Source organism: Nyctereutes procyonoides, unplaced genomic scaffold (assembly GCF_905146905.1).
Source record: "Nyctereutes procyonoides isolate TBG_1078 unplaced genomic scaffold, NYPRO_anot_genome, whole genome shotgun sequence".
Lineage (NCBI taxonomy): Eukaryota > Metazoa > Chordata > Mammalia > Carnivora > Canidae > Nyctereutes > Nyctereutes procyonoides.
In genome coordinates, this window is record NW_026575020.1 from 45,946,531 (window position 1) to 45,962,089 (window position 15,559).

The 15,559-nt window shown below is 52.3% G+C and overlaps 1 protein-coding gene across 1 annotated transcript; it reads left to right on the forward strand.

Moving 5' to 3' along the window:
* Positions 1–1,616: 1,616 nt before the first annotated feature.
* On the forward strand, positions 1,617–13,046 carry LOC129501014 (angiotensin-converting enzyme-like protein Ace3). The gene is made up of 13 exons (XM_055312039.1): positions 1,617–1,775; positions 2,158–2,316; positions 2,568–2,655; positions 2,859–3,002; positions 3,798–3,989; positions 4,104–4,201; positions 4,280–4,452; positions 4,761–4,984; positions 5,108–5,252; positions 7,090–7,188; positions 7,675–7,797; positions 11,918–12,102; positions 12,637–13,046. Exons 1-13 carry the CDS (start codon positions 1,617–1,619, stop codon positions 13,044–13,046), a joined length of 2,199 nt encoding a protein of 732 aa, XP_055168014.1.
* The last annotated feature ends 2,513 nt before the right edge of the window (positions 13,047–15,559 follow it).

Genomic DNA, 15,559 nt, shown 5'->3' on the forward strand with positions numbered 1-15,559 from the left:
TGCACTGTTAGTGGGAATGTAAATTGGCAGCCACTATAGGAAATGGCATGGAGATTCCTCAAAGAGTCAAAAATAGAACCACTATTGGATCACAGCAATTTCAACATCTGGGTATTTATACAAAGAAAATGAAATCACTGTCTTGAAAAGATTTCTGCACCCCATATTCATTCATTCAACATAATTTACAATAACCAAGACATGGAAACAACCTTTGTGTAATGACGGGTAAATGATAATGTAAAGGTGGTATACGTATACACAAAAAACTGAGGCGTAAACTTCTGGTTATGATCTAAATAAGTCCTGGGGAATGTAACGTACAGCATGATGACTATAGTTAACAACAACAAAATACTATATTTTATCAAGCATTTCTATATGCTTGAAGCAGACCTCAGTTGCCCACCTTAACTGGAAGTGTCACTGATTTTTTTCTTTCTTTGTATCTTAAATAATTTTGATCATAGCATCATATTTGGAGACTTAGTTGATCAGTTTCTCTGGTAATGATGTCAGCTCATGTGCAGAGGTGAAGCATCTGGGGGGTTGTGGGTGCACCTGGGTCAAGCAGGGGGAGTAATAAGACTAGAGAGTGGAGGGCATGTGAGTGTGGAAGAAAGTGAATATGAGGAAGAAATCCCAAAGTGAGATAGATGGGCTCATCTCCCCCAAACTAAGTGTGTCAGGCTAGTGGTGAGTCACCAAAGGCTAGCAGAGAGCCGGGGTCCTGCCAGCTGGTGCTCAAACCAGGCTCAGGTACTTTGGGACATGCATCCCAAATGGAAGGTACCAGTCACACATTCTCCCACAGCCCTCACAGCCCTCTGCCTTCTGTGCTTCCGCTGGACTACAAACTCATAGCATCGCGCTATCCCTGGGGAAACAGATATAAGGACCAGGGGAAGGGAGGAAGGGTCCTGCGTTGCCCCAGGAGAGATTACACATACCGTAAGAGAGAAGGAGGCCAAAAATGAAAACATAGGAGGTCAAGTCAGAAGAACAGGGAGAGACAGCTGTGCTGCTGGATTCCAGAGACCCAGAGATGTCACTTCCATACATCTATCCATCCACTCATCCATTCATCTATCATCCTATCATCATTACCTTCTCAGAGACCAGCCTGTGGAGGGTCTCCTCAATCCCTGGCTAAGGTCCAAGGGTGGTCACCAAGGAAAGGTGACCAAATAGACTAGAAGAAGCTTTGGCTTAAAAGTTAAGAGCCATGGTTCTCTCCTTGGTTCTGTGACTAGCTGTGTGAACCCGGTCACATGACTTGACCTCAGTCTCCTCACCTGTAAAATGGGAACAGCTGGACCAGAAGGTGGGTGGGGGTTTTCCAGTTCTGACATTCCATGGCTAAGCCTTCAGGCCCTGATGTCACAATATGGAGCTGGACCTTGATTGGCCCATAGCCTCACTCAGCTCTGCTGTTCTCTTGGTCATGGGCACAAGATGGACTTGCCATGGACCTTTCCTACTTGTTCTCTTCTGTTATGGGCAGCTCTTGCCATGGCTCAGTACCAAGGTCATCAGAGCTTAGGTGGGGCTGAGACCTGAAGAAATATGGGAGCAGACAAGGGGACCAGTCGGGGGCAGGCTCCTCCCAGGACATCATGTCCACCTCCTTCTCCACAGGCAGGTTCTACAATGAGACCGTGGCAAAGTCCTTCCTGCAGTTTTATGACCAAACTGCCCAAATTGTGTGGAGCCAGTTCATGGAGGCCACCTGGAACTATGTCACCAACATCACCAAGAAAAATCGGGAGGAGATGGTGTGGTACCACTTCAATTCCAGCCCCTTCTTCCTTGCTCTTCTCGAGGATCTTGGGGGGGGGGGGTCCACATCTTCTGCCCCTGTCCAGACCTAGAGGAAAGAGGGAATCCCTAAAGTACATGTCAAAGCAGGCTGCAAGCTCTGGGCCTCTTGGTGGCCCCCAAAGCTCTCTGAGCAAGAATCTCATGTTTCTTTCCCCTCATAAATATCATCTCCTTGCTTTTAAGGACGCAGACTCCTTCCCTTCTTGTAGCAAATCTTCAGTGATTCTGAACCCTCAAAGGAGGCTTGGGGGGGGCGGGGCGTGACCCTGGAGCTCGATGTGGGCCCTTTCTCCCTCCACCACCTTCACATGGTAAGTACAGCGACCCTCATTCCAGCTGCACAAGGACTCAGAGAGATCCAAGCACATGCTGTACTTTGGCACTCGGGCCCGCCTGTTTAAGACCTCCAGGTTCCAGGACCCGGAAGTGAAGCGCCTGCTGAGTAAGCTGCTGAACATAGGCAAGGCGGCCCTGCCCCAGGACGAGCTCCGGGAGGTGATGGACGGAGCCCCCAGGTCTCCAGGCACATGCTCCCCACCCCAGGGGTGGGTGGGCTGGCTGGGAGAGAAGCCAGGGTGTCTGGGCAGAGGGAGGTTGGCAGGCAGGGCCAGAGCTTCCTCTGGGGGAGGAGAGGAACAGAGGCTGGTGGGAAGCTGCCTCAGGCCTGCCCCTCCCAGCTGGTGGGGCTAGCACTGGGGGTGGGCCCCAGGGCACAGGCCTGCCCTAGGTGACACCTGCTCCCGCAGTACAATCAGCTTCTGGCCTACATGGAGACGACATACAGCATGGCCCAGGTGTGCCTGAATGAGGGACCCTGCATGCCCCTGGAGCCTGGTGAGCACCCAAGCCCAGTCCCCTGTCCAACTGCAAAGTCTCTGGCAGCAGCCCCGTCCTCGAGCCTACCCCGACTCCCATTGCCTCCCTGCCCCAATCGCACTCACTTGTTGGAGAGTGGGGGTGGGCGGGCTGCTTTAGGCAGGTAAGGGCGGAAGACAAGCAGAAGTGGGTGGGTCCTACCTTGGCTTTTCTGGGCACAGACCTCCAAGAAGTCATGGCTACCTCCCGTGACCAGAAGGAGTTGCTGTGGGCCTGGCAGGGCTGGCGGGATGCTGTGGGTCGTCAGCTCCGTATCACCTTTGAGCGCTATGTGCAGCTCAGCAACAAGGCTGCTAACCTCAACGGTGAGGCCCTTACACTACCACCATCCCCCCAAACTCCCCAAACCCCTGCCACCAACCCATCCAGCCCAGCCTGTACAGATGGCACACAGCACAGGCCTTGGTGGATGGGCAAAGCAGAGTCTGCAGGGGGTCAAGGCAGTAGTAGGACCTGGAGATGGGGACCCTGAGCCCTGCAGCTGGGAGAAGCAAAGGTGGCTCATTCACCATTGGTCTGCAAACATTGCTTGAGCACCTGCTGTGTCCCAGGTCCTGGAGAGGTTCTAAGGAAACATAAGTGAAAAGACAGAAAAGATACCTTGCCCTCCTAGGTAGGGCTTATCGTCTGACAGACAAGATTTGTGCAAATGCACATCTCTGGACAAATGCTGAGAGAGGAGAAGGGGAGGCCTCTAGACACTTCCCCAAGGCTTGAAAGAAGGCAGACAAGAAGTGAAAGAGCCTCCTAGGCCCCACGATGGGAGGAGCCAGTCTTTGGGAGGATTGGAAAGGAGTCCAGTGGTCTTAGGGCTTGGACGGGTGGGGCTCAAGGTGTGTATGAGGACCCAGGCCTTACCTGGGTCCTATACAACCAGGCACAGTGAGGAGCACCGAGGGTGTACTTTGCTAAGTGCTTTTCCACCCCTGATCTCATCCAATCTGAACGGTGACCTTGGGAGGCACACTGCCCATTTGGCAGATGAAGACCCTGAGGAGGAGGGAGGTCAAGTGCCTTCCCCCAGAAAGTGCCTGCGTCTCCTGCCTGCCAGACCAGGGCTGAAGGGAGGGTGGGTGGTGAGTGCCTCTCTCCTGCCCTAGGTTACAAAGACATGGGGGCCTTGTGGCGGTCCAAGTATGAGTCTGAAACGCTAGAAGACGATCTGGAGCAGCTTTACCAGGAGCTGCAGCCACTCTACCTGAACCTCCACGCCTACGTGCGCCGGGCCTTACATCGCCACTACGGGCCCGAGCTCATCGACCCAAGGGGGCCCATCCCTGCCCACCTTCTGGGTAAAGCCCCAGCTGGTGGCAGGGTGGGCTGGGCGGAGTCTGCCTCCCAGCTGGCAGTTGGTAAAGGGAGAGACCGTCTCCTGCCTCCCCTGAGCCCCTCCACTCTCCTTCCAGGGAACATGTGGGCTCAGTCCTGGGTCAACATCTTAGACCTGGTCCTGCCCTTCCCGAAGAAACCCCCTGAGGATATCACGAAGATCATGAAAAGCCAGGTTAGTACACTGCCTCCGTCTGCCCCTGCCTGCTCTGCACTCCCGGGCAGGGCCCCATGTACCCACTCTTCCCCACAGCACTGGAAGCCCTCAAAAATGTTCGAAGAGGCTGAAAAGTTCTTCACCTCCCTGGGGATGCTTTCCACCCCTCCCAGCTTCTGGAAAAACTCGATGATGGAAAGGCCAGCCGACGGGCGGGAGGTGGAATGCCATGCCTCTGCCTGGGACTTTTACAACGGCAGGGACTTCAGGTCTCACCCTGCACCAGCACCACTCTCCTGCCCCACTCTCACTCTTCTTCTACTCCATCTGCTCTCCCTCTGTCTGCCTGTCTTGGGAGGTGTGTAAGGAGGGGTGTGAGCAGGACTGGAGCCAGGCAGCGTAGGGGGATGCAAGCTGGCACATGGGTGAAGGGGACCTGGAGTGAGAAGGGACAGCACCCAAGGCCTCGGTGGTCTCCAGCCCAACTACACCAGTCCCTTAATGGAGTCCAAATGGAGAGACCTCCCCTTCTCTCAGGGCCTCCCCATGCTCCTTGACCCCTACCCTTTAACCCTAGGATAAAGAAGTGCACCGAGGTGACCGTAGAAGACCTGCTCTCCATCTTCCACCAGATGGGCCATATCCAGTACTTCCTGCAGTACAGGAACCTCTCGGTGATTTTCCGCGCAGGCGCCAACCCAGCCTTTGAAGAGGCTGTGGGGTCAGTGATCACCCTCTCAGCCTCCTCCCACAAGCACCTGCTCAACAGAGGTCTTCTCAGTCACCAGCACCAAGACTCAGGTGACGGGAACCAAGAGGACCGTAGCAGGGCAACCAAGCCTGAGGCTGCAGCTCCGGCCCTCTGGGCAAGCCTAAAGGGAGGGAGAGCCAGGAGCCACCCCCTGACTGCCCCACCTTCCCCAGAGGAGGAGGTCAATTTCCTGATGAGCGTTGCCCTGGAGAAGATCCCCTTCATCCCTTTCTCCTACCTGATGGACCTGTTCCGCTGGAAGGTCTTTGATGGCACCATCCAGAAGGATGTCTACAACCAGGAGTGGTGGAACCTCAGGTGGGGAGGACGGCTGCCTGGCCCTCTCCGCCCCCTCCTATCCCTGGTGGGTGAGGCTTTCCGGGCAGCTTTAAGGACACTGCCCATTTGCTGTAGGATGCTGTTGCCTCTCCTTGGAGGGCAGTGTTAGGTGTGTCACACTGGTGACTTGGGGACCATTGGGGGTAGTGTTGGCTGTTTGCTGTCACCAGATAAAAGCGCCCTACAGTGGATAGGGCCAGCATGGGCAATTATGAGGCCTCGTGCTGCATCTGGCACCAGCACTGAGCAGACCTCTTCACCTCTCTAGGGTCCCTAGAAGTGGCCCTGTCTGCTCCTGGGTGGCTGGGAAGCTCACATGAGGGTGCACCTGGGCTCTTCCAAGAACAAAACATTGACCACCGGGGAGGCCCACCTGCTCCTCCTCTCCCTTCCTATTCCCTTCCTAGTGGGGCTAGCAGGAGCATGGCGGCTGAGCTCTTTCCCTTCCATAGGGAGTCCCCATGGGAGAGAGGCAGGCCCACCGTCCCTTTTCCTGCTGCCCCAACACACATGCACAACTGCCTCTGGTTTAGCAACCTCAGGCATGTCCAAGGTGAGAACTGGCTGCCAAAAGAGCCCACCAGCAGTCAGGGAGCACCACTCTTGAGTGAGGGGCATCTGTGTTGCATTTCCTCACCAACCACTGGCTGTCTGATGGGATAATGAGTGCCCATGGCCAGGGCGTTCCACCTCCACCAGGCCTCACTCAGACTGACCTGTTCCAGTCTCAGCATGGTCTGGAGTGGCTGTGAAGGGGCTGCGAGCTCTGCACGAGGACTTTACATTTCTTTGAACCTGTGCAACATCCCGTGGTCATTCACAGAAGAATGTGTGACCAGCCCATGGTCACACAGCGACCCAGGGTAGCAAAGCTGGGTGCTCCTTTCTCTATCTACTTATCCTCCTACGCCCACCCCAAATTCAAGTCCAGTCCTCACTAGTGAAGTTGGCCGAGTCTTGACTTTGTACCCTTCTAAGGGCAACCCTACCAGCCATCTGGGGTACCTGCGGGGGCCCCTTTTCTCCAGGGTCAATGGCACCCACCACTATCAATGATGGAAGCCAGGGCCTAAGGGACAGAGGTGGCAACTTCCTGGACCTGAACAAGAAAGGCTCTGTCAACTGGGAGCCACCTTCTGACTGTCTGGCAGCCCCAGAGGATGGCTTGGAGGCAACCAGTGCACCAACAATCAAACGATGAGACCCTTTCATAGGTTTTGTCTCCTCCCCCAAAATGGACCATTTTATCCCATTTATAGACAACATTTCTCAACAGGGATCAGTGACAATCATTAACTTTTGCACAGTCACACAGCACAGAAGTACAAAGCCAGACCTGAACTTGAAAGTTAATGCGATCTGCCAGTGACTAGTTCTACGACCTCCCACCAGTTCCTTGACCTCTAAACATTGGTCTCCTCATCCGTAAAATGGGAATAATAACAGTGCTATGCCACAGAGATGCTATTCTGTTTCTCCTTGGCCCTTCTTGTCAGATGCCTTGTTGATTGGTCTGTAACCATCTCCATTGTTAGCATTAGAAGCAAGACCTTGCCCAGCCCCTTCCCTCCGATGTCCTGAGAACCAAGGCTGTCAGTGTCTTAACATGGTTCCTCCACAGAGGAAGTCAGTGTTAACTACTGTTATTATTTGATTCTGATTCCCAATCCCATGTGTTTTTAACTCATTTAATCTCTAAAAATGCATTAAGTGTCCTGTGCCCACCGAGTCCAGTTAGATGGCTGTGCAAATACGTCGATGGGTAAGGCTCTGAGAACCCAGCTGGGTGGTACTAGCATCCTATTCTCCCTGGCAGGTTGAAGTACCAGGGCCTGTGCCCCCCCATCCCTCGGACAGAGGAGGACTTTGATCCTGGTGCCAAGTTCCACATCTCTGCCAGTGTGCCCTACCTACGGTAACAGTCTGGGCCCTGCCAGCAGAACCAGCTCTGGGAGTTGGGGGTTGGAGGCCTAGGAATCAGGCTGAGGATTTCCAGGAAGGCCCTAGATCCAAAGGTCTCCCTGTCCCCCCTCCCCCATCTCTTCCATTGGGTTGAAGAGCCTCCTGAGGGCCACACCCTGGGATAATTTGGGCTTTTAGATCAGGTCCCACATGGAGGGCTGAAATGTTGGGAATATTCTAAAGCACCCCTGCTGTCCCCAAGAGGAGGGCAGGAGAGAAGGAGGCAAGGGCTGCTTCAGAAGGCTAAGAAGGAGAGCCCCTGCAGTATTCTCAGGCCAGGCTAAGGTGGGACCTTGCCAGAGGAGCCTCTGCCCAGCAAGACTGGGCCCTAGAGGAGCCCTCGGACCACTGCATGTGGGAGTTGCCAGGCTCCAAATGGCTCTGGGCTTCCCACCCCTGACACCGGCTCCCCAGCCTGCCCTCACATTTCTCTACCCAGGTACTTCCTCAGCCTCGTGCTCCAGTTCCAGTTCCACGAGTCTTTGTGCAAGGCCTCAGGCCATATAGGGCCACTGCACCGGTGTGACATCTATAACTCCAAGAAGGCTGGGAAGCTCCTGGAGTGAGTGCTTTCCTTCCTCACTTGTTCTCAACTCTTCTGCTGCTGGCTGGAAGCCTGTCCCTGGACCCCTCTCCTCCCTAAGCCACCCTAGGCACCCTGAGCAAGCCTCATTGACCTTATAGTTTGGTGGAAGTTTGTCTTTGTGTCATACTGTAGTCTCTCCTACAGTAATTGGAGCCCATTTCCTTGTGTGTAGCCCCTTTATGGTCAAGAGAAATGGCTTAGCCCCTCCTGCCCTCTCTCACTCTCTCTCTCTCTCTCTCTCTCTCTCTGTCTCTGTCTCTCTCTCTCTGTCTCTCTCTCACACACACACACATACACAAAGTCATTCTCACACCCACATACATGCACACACTCACATGCAAACTTCACACAGTCACCACCACACATACACACACATATGTACATGTGCACCCACATGCACAGACACACTCGCACATAACCAATAAATCAGACTATCCCAGGTGGGAAGCCACTGCCGGAGTCCTGCCTCAGCCTTCAGACTTTCATCTGAATCCCTTCATCCTTTCCTCTCAAGGAGCTTGCCTACCCTTAGCAGCATCTGATGCACCCTTGGGTGCATACTGCTTTTCCCACCTCTTCTTGGAGATGCCTGCATCCAGCTCCCAGGCTGATCTGGTTGCTTTCACACCAACCTTCAGGGTGCTCTGGTCAGCATGTAGTCCACTTTGACTCCCTACCCCCAATCTTTTTTCCTGCACTTTGCCTCCAGCCATCCTTTCCATTCCTGCCTCTGTGGTGTTGGTTTTGGTCCTGAAGCAAACATGGAAGGGTGGGAGGCTGACCCGATGGTGGGAAGCATTTGCTAGTAGAGGCTAGGCTCTCTCAGGAGCGCTCTTACAAGGTCTCACGTTAGCAGCTTATAACGTGCAAAGTGGGTATGATTAACCACATTTCATAAATAATGAAGCTAAAGCTAAGAGAAATAATGTGATTGCACATCACTCATCTAGCAAATGCAAAATCAGACTTTGAGTCTCAAATGGACTGTAGAACACATTCTCATCCATGCTGTTGCCTCCACTAATCAAGGGATAGAGGTCTGGTCCGAGGTTAGATCTAGGTCTCTAGATCTCGGTCTAGAGCAGCTAGCAGCTAGACCTAGCAGGTCTAGGTCTGCTGGCTCTAAAATCAGTGCTCCAACCACTGAGATGCAGAGCCCACCCACTGACATGGTCTTTTCCTCACTAATTTTCAACCCATTTCAGTAGATCCATTGCCCTAATTGGTCAAGATCATCTTGAGTTTTACTCCTCTATCCCAGAGGATTAATATAGCCACATCATTTGGTATCCTTTGTGAATTTAATGAGCATATTTGTGATTCCACCACGCAGTTTGTCAGTAACCACTAGGCCAGATGGCGTTGCAGGACTGATCCCCTCCCTGGCTTTGCTCCCAGGGAGGGCTGCACCTTGCATGCTGATTATCAACCTAGTCTGTTTGCTTTTCCATCTTTTCACACTACGGGGGTTTATTGTAGCCAACTGTCCATGTTTGAGCTTTCCTGAATGTGTGGAACATGAGGGGCCTCTCTGCTCTCTGCATTCGTGTCTCTAGCTGCCCATCATTTATTCATTCAGCAAACATTCACTTGTGCACATGCCAATCAGCCTACCCTGTGTCCAGCAGGGGGCAATGGGCCACAGGGTAAATCAATACCATAATACAAGAAAGGAGCAGGTGCAGTAGGAAAGGGCTTTGGTGAACATGCAGAGGGTGAAGAGGTCATGTCAGGCGACCAAGGAGGGATCTCTGTCCCCAAAAGCAGGCGTGCAAGAAATAGCAGACATGTTTTCTACACATCGACTCACTTTTAATGCTGAGCCTTCACCACTTGATTGGTGGGACATTTGACCTCGGTCATCCTCACTTTCCCCTCTCCTACCACCACCCCACCAAACCAGGCCACACAAGGCTCACAGGATCTGACTTGGCACCAAGGCATGTAGAGGCCCTGCCAGTCATCACTGGTCATTGCTCATCCATCCTCACACATTGACATCAAACCCCTGGATTCCAGGGAAGACCCCAAGTTCCACGTTTAGGACTTTGAATGCTATCTCGATATCTTCTGAGCAGAGGGCAGAGGAGAGGGCTCTGAGAAAGGGGGATGTCGTGAGATTTGGGGAAGTGAGACAGCAGCAGAGTGGAATATAGGTTGTGTGTGTGTGGGGGGACGAGTACTTGTGGAGGAGAAGAGGGAGGGCAAGATTCTTGGCTGCTCTTTTACCTAATATATCTTAGAATTTGACTCATCTTCCTATATGTGATTGCTCTGGATTGGTTCTGCTGGGAATGGAGAGTTGAGGTGGACTTGGTCCAAGTTCCCAAAGCCCTTGGCTCATCTGGCCAGCCATGGTAGGCCTGACCTTGTCCATGGGGCCCGTTGCTGGCATCTTGGAGCTGAGGGTTCCAGGAAGTGACCAGTTGCCACCTTTGCCAGTCTTGCATGCTGGCCACATTGGCTGTGAGCTGGGCTTTAGTCAAACCTCTTGTCCCACCGAGCCTGAAGGACTGTTTCAAATAGGTAGATGATTTCCAATGGTCGAAAATTTCATCCCCCATCAGATCCTTCCTTGCCCCCAGGACCCAGTATCTGATAAAATCCTCTTACCAGCAGTTAGTTGTGAGATTTTGTTTTGTTTTTCTTTTAGTCTTGATAACTTTTCTCCTGAACTTCTCTAGGATCTTTTTTTAAAGATTTATTTATTTATTTATTTATTTATTTATTTATTTATTTATTCATGAGAGACCCAGAGAGACAGGCAGAGATACAGGCAGAGGGAGAGGCAGGCTCCATGCAGGGAGCCCGACGTGGGACTTGGTCCCGGAACTCCAGGATCACGCCCTGAGCTGAAGGCAGACGCTCAACCACTGAGCCACCCAGGTGTCCCTCTCTAGGATCTTAACTATGTATTTCCCTCATGGTTTCTGTCAAGGGTCCGCTAAACTTTAGTTTCCCCGTCGATCTTTCTCCTCTGGTTATGAAGCGACACATGCAAATATGTGCGTGCTACAAAGCCCTCTTTCACCACCAACATGTGGCTTGATCTGCACCACAGTGAAAGGCGGATATTAATAGGGCCCATTTTACTGATAGAGAAACTGAGGTTAAGAGGGGATGAGTTGATGGCTTGAGGTTATAGGCCCATAAGTAGCACTGCTGAATCTTGAAGCTGTTCCTGTTTGTCTAGACTCCATGGTCTGACTTGTGGGTCTCTAGAGCCCATCTCTCTCCTGGTTAAATGGGGATACAGATTAAGAAGGATCAACGAATGCCTCCCCACTGCCTCCATAGGGGGCTCTGGTGGGGAGCAGCCCAGAGCCCTGGCTTCAGCACATTCTGTACCCCCACCAAGCCTCAGGCTGGTCCCCTTGCCACCAAACACTGGCGTACTTTGAGATACAGCTGACATTTGTGCAGTGCTCCAGGCAGTACACAGAACACATCCCACGCTCTCGATCTCCCTAATCCTCTCAAACGCTCCCTGTGAGACCAGAAAGGAGTGGCTCCTCCCCTACTGACACAGAGCACCTTATGGGAAACAGCGCCTCAAGACTTTATGCCTATCTGAGTCCAGGAGAATAATAATCATCACAGTGGCAATAACAATAACAAGCAACTAACATTTATTGCCTGCCTACTATGATCCCAGCATTGTGTCTATTTAATCATCATGCCAGTCCGAGGAAGTAGTGCTGTTATCTCTATTTTACGAATATGAAAACTGAGACTCAGATAGGTTAAGTCACTTGCCTGAGGCCCCACAGGATTCAAACCCAGGTCAGTCTCATTTCAGAGCTTGTGATTTTATCCACTGCACTGAGCTCTATGGGAAGATGTCTTTTCTCCTGAACTTCTCTAGAATCTTTTTTTTTTAAAGATTTTTTATTTATTTATTCATGAGAGACTCAGAGAGGCAGAGATACAGGTAGAGGGAGAGGCAGACTCCATGCAGGGAGCCCGATGTGGGACTCGATTCTGGAACTCCAGGATCATGCCTTGAGCCATAGGGCAGGGTTGGGCACACTGAGGTAATCTCAGCAACACCAGCTGATGCTCCCACACAGCCTCACAGCTGTATCCACTCTCCCAGGGATGTCCTAAAGCTGGGTTCAAGCAAGCCCTGGCCAGAAGTCCTGCAGAAGATAACTGGGCAGACCCAAATGTCTACAAAGGCCCTCATGACCTACTTCAAGCCCCTGCTGAATTGGCTGGTCACCGAGAATGTGCGGCAGGGGGAGATCTTGGGCTGGCCAGACTTCAGCTGTACCTTTGAAGGTTTGATAATCTGACCCTGACGCCAGCTCTGGTATAGCCGCAAGCCCTACTCTAGCCTTCCCTGGGCCAGTCCCCACCCCAATCCAGCCTTAACCCTTAGCCTGTCTATGACCTGGCTCCAACAAACAACAGCATTGTTCCTACGTGACCCAATCTGCACCTGATGCAGCCTTGGCAAGACCACGGCCCATGGCCTAGCCACTGGCTCAGTTGCTTCCTTGCACAGCATTCAGTTAGAGTGCCAGGTTGGCATCTGAGCACAGGGTGGGCTTCTTTTCTCCTGAACCTTGCATGGAGCCACCACTGGGCACCATGGGGATGGAGCGCTAGCTATGCCCATCTCCCCCTCCTCTCCCTTCTACTCCTCTTTCTCACCATCCTTCCAGGGCAATGCCCTCACCTATGCCTTGGAAGGTAGGTGCCTGAGGCTGAGGGGGGAGGCCAGTGGCAGTCAGGTACTCTGATTTCCATGGGGCACCCCAGGGCTCCCTTCCTCATTTTATCTGTTCTGTAAGACTCCCGTGTCTTCTACAGAAAAAGACACAGAGAAGGTGGCATTTCTGAATCTAGAGCTGGACCCTGACCAGGCCAAATATGGGCAGTGGGTGCTGCTGGCTCTCAGCTTTATCATGTTCCTGGCAGCCCTACTGCTGGCCTACAGGCTATACTTCCTGGAAAAAAAGTCACTGCCCCAGGGAACCAATGCTCCGGCCACGGACGCCCAGGCCAGAGGTTCCCGGGATACCAGCGCACCTGAGACACAGCCCAAGGCCTACTTCCTGGGCATAGCCATGGACCCCCGCCTAGTTGCCAAAAGACAGTGGATCCTGCTAAGCCTCTGCCTCATCCTGATGCTGTGCTCAATCGGCCTGACCATTCGGGTTTTCATGCAGCACTACAGGAAGCCTCCGTGGATGAGAGCTGAATGGTGGAGCTGGGACTAGACACCCATATGACTGGTGAGGCTGGAGGGCAAGAGGAGGGTGACCAAGGCAGAGAGGACTAGAGCGCTGGAGAAGGGACAACTTGCATGCATAGTGTCTAACTGCAGTGGGTGCAACTGTGGCAGATCTGGGTACATGGGGGTTTGTAATTGTGTGTATGGAACTGATGTATGTGAAGCCATGTGCACCAGCTACTGACTCTGTGTGATTCCATGTGTACCTTGGATGCCAGACCAACCTCCTTCCCCTAGGGAGGGCTCAGGAACCATGGTTTTAGTGACCCAGTGATTGTCTCCCTCCAGTCCATCCCCTACCCCAATTCATGTCCCAGACTTCTTCACACAGTCTTGTTTTCTTCAGGAGCCCAGCTGTGGGGCTGGGCCAGGACTGCAGTGCCCAAGGTTTCTGGCTAGAAACAGGACACTGCTTCAGTGCCTGTATAAAATGTAGAACTGGACATTCTGTACACATCACTGGTGCCCAGTTCACAAGTACTATGCTCTATATGCTATCCAGCACATCTTTCTGCTGATTCTCTGGCCTATTCTGTGTTGAGCTGCATAATCCAATCCCAAAAGCTGCTTGTCAGCTTCATGAGATGCAAGTATCCTCACAAACTATCCCACGGCCCTCCCTGCCCCACTCCAGGCCCTCCCAAATAGAGACAGTGGGTAGCTGGGCACCAAGCCAGGCTTGATTAATGATTGACTTATTTAATATTTAAACAAAGCTCATCTCCAGCCACTCTGCTCCAGAGATGGCCTTGTTCAACACACACACCTGCTGCCTGGACTGTTGCCCTGGGAATCAAGCACATGGCAAACAGCACCTTTCCAGGCTCAGTGGAGGAGGGGGAAACAGGATGGAGAGAGCTGTACCAGGACATTTGGGAAGGGACAAACTTGAGAAGAGAGAGAGAGAGAGAGAAGGCCTCTTCTCTTTCCCCTTCTAGCCCTTTCTTTCTAGCCTGGGTCTTATCACCATGGGGATGCCACATCCAATATATGTGGGCTCCTTGAGTTTGGGAGTCAGGCCCCAAGGAGCTCTTGGGGAGGCTGAAAATCAGTGCCTGTGAGAGATTAGGGGAGTCTTGAGGCAACAAGCACCATAGCCAGTAATCACAGAGACAGGGCACTAGGCTATAGTTGAGTTGGTGGGAGGGTGGTCAAAAGGTAGGACTGGCTCTCTCTAGATTAAGGATCTGAACCCAACAGTCAAGAGTTCAGGGGATAAGAGGGACCGGGCTGAGATCTCCATGGACCCTACTTCTGCCCCAGGTTTCAAGAAGTCTTCATCTTGAGTTCTGACTGAGGCCAAGCCAGCTACAGGCTCCACAGCAGTCTTGTCTGGTGTCTCTGTCACTTCTCTTGCTTTACTGTGCTATAATGTCCTCATTTATCTGCATTACTAGCTGTTAGCTCTGTAAGGGCAAGACACCCAGAGGGTCTTGTGTCCCCTGTATTACTGTCTTCAGGTAGCACAGTTCCAGATAATGTGGTGGAGACTTGGAAAATGTTTGAATGAGAAAGTGAATGAATGAGTATCCTACTGCCCAAGTCCTTCCTCAGAGCCCACAAGAAACAGCCCCACCTTTCATCCACAGCCAGCCTGCACCCCCCAACAAGGGGCAGCCAGGACAACTCTGCCCCCCCTGGGAGGCCACACTTGCAGCCCTCCCATTCCCCAGCCACAGTGGCCAACCAGGCCTCCATCAGGCATTGTGGCTCTGCGTGGCAAAGGCACACCCAGCCCGGGACTCCAAGCCTCTCATCTGGACTCCAGCAAAAACCTCACTGAGCTTCCTTGTCCATCCTCTCTCCCCCACCCGCCATTGTAAAGTTTCTTTCACTGGAATATTTCCTTCGTGTCTAACTGCTTAAGAACTTCGTTGTCCATCAATTAAATCTAGATGTTCAAATGGCATCTGAGGGTCTTTATCAATTTCCCTTTTGTCCAAACCTCACCTCTCCCAGGCCCCAGCTTAGCCCACTTGCCCTGATTCCACCACTGGCCTTTGCCTAAGGTGTATGCCCCATTTGAATGTTTGACTTACAAGGCCTGACTCAAAACTGTTCATTGGACCTTCTGCAAAGCTCCAAGACCACCGAGATGCTCAGTGAATAATAATCCACCTCTTTAAGAAGCCTCTTTCAATAAACCTCACCCCATTCCCATCTGCTCTTTTAGTGTATTCATTTTCAGTCAGTACTCAGACACTTTTCTCAGTGGTCACTCACTAAATAGGTGGTTTCCAATCTGTTCTCCCCCTAATCAGTGCCTATATGCTAAAACAAAACCAAAAACAAACAAAACAAAACAAAACAAAACAAAAAAACCTCTCAGGCCCCTGAAGAAAGTACCTTATTGTGTATATTTTTTGGTACACCTTCGTATGTACTCCTACCCCATTTTCCCAGGGCCAGGGCCGCGTTGAGCTTGCCATTTAGGAGCTCTGCACGGGCACTGGGATTCAGCTGGAGGGCACGCGGTTAAGGGCGGGTTAAGGGTTGTTT

What these genes read in the sequence shown, in the direction of transcription:
- LOC129501014 (XM_055312039.1), top strand. Translation starts at nt 1,617, where the DNA reads ATGTCCACCTCCTTCTCCACAGGCAGGTTCTACAATGAGACCGTGGCA. An exon ending in CGAAGATCATGAAAAGCCAG is followed by an intron (nt 4,202 to 4,279) that starts GTTAGTACACTG and finishes TCTTCCCCACAG; the next exon opens with CACTGGAAGCCCTCAAAAAT. An exon ending in TCACCAGCACCAAGACTCAG is followed by an intron (nt 4,985 to 5,107) that starts GTGACGGGAACC and finishes CACCTTCCCCAG; the next exon opens with AGGAGGAGGTCAATTTCCTG.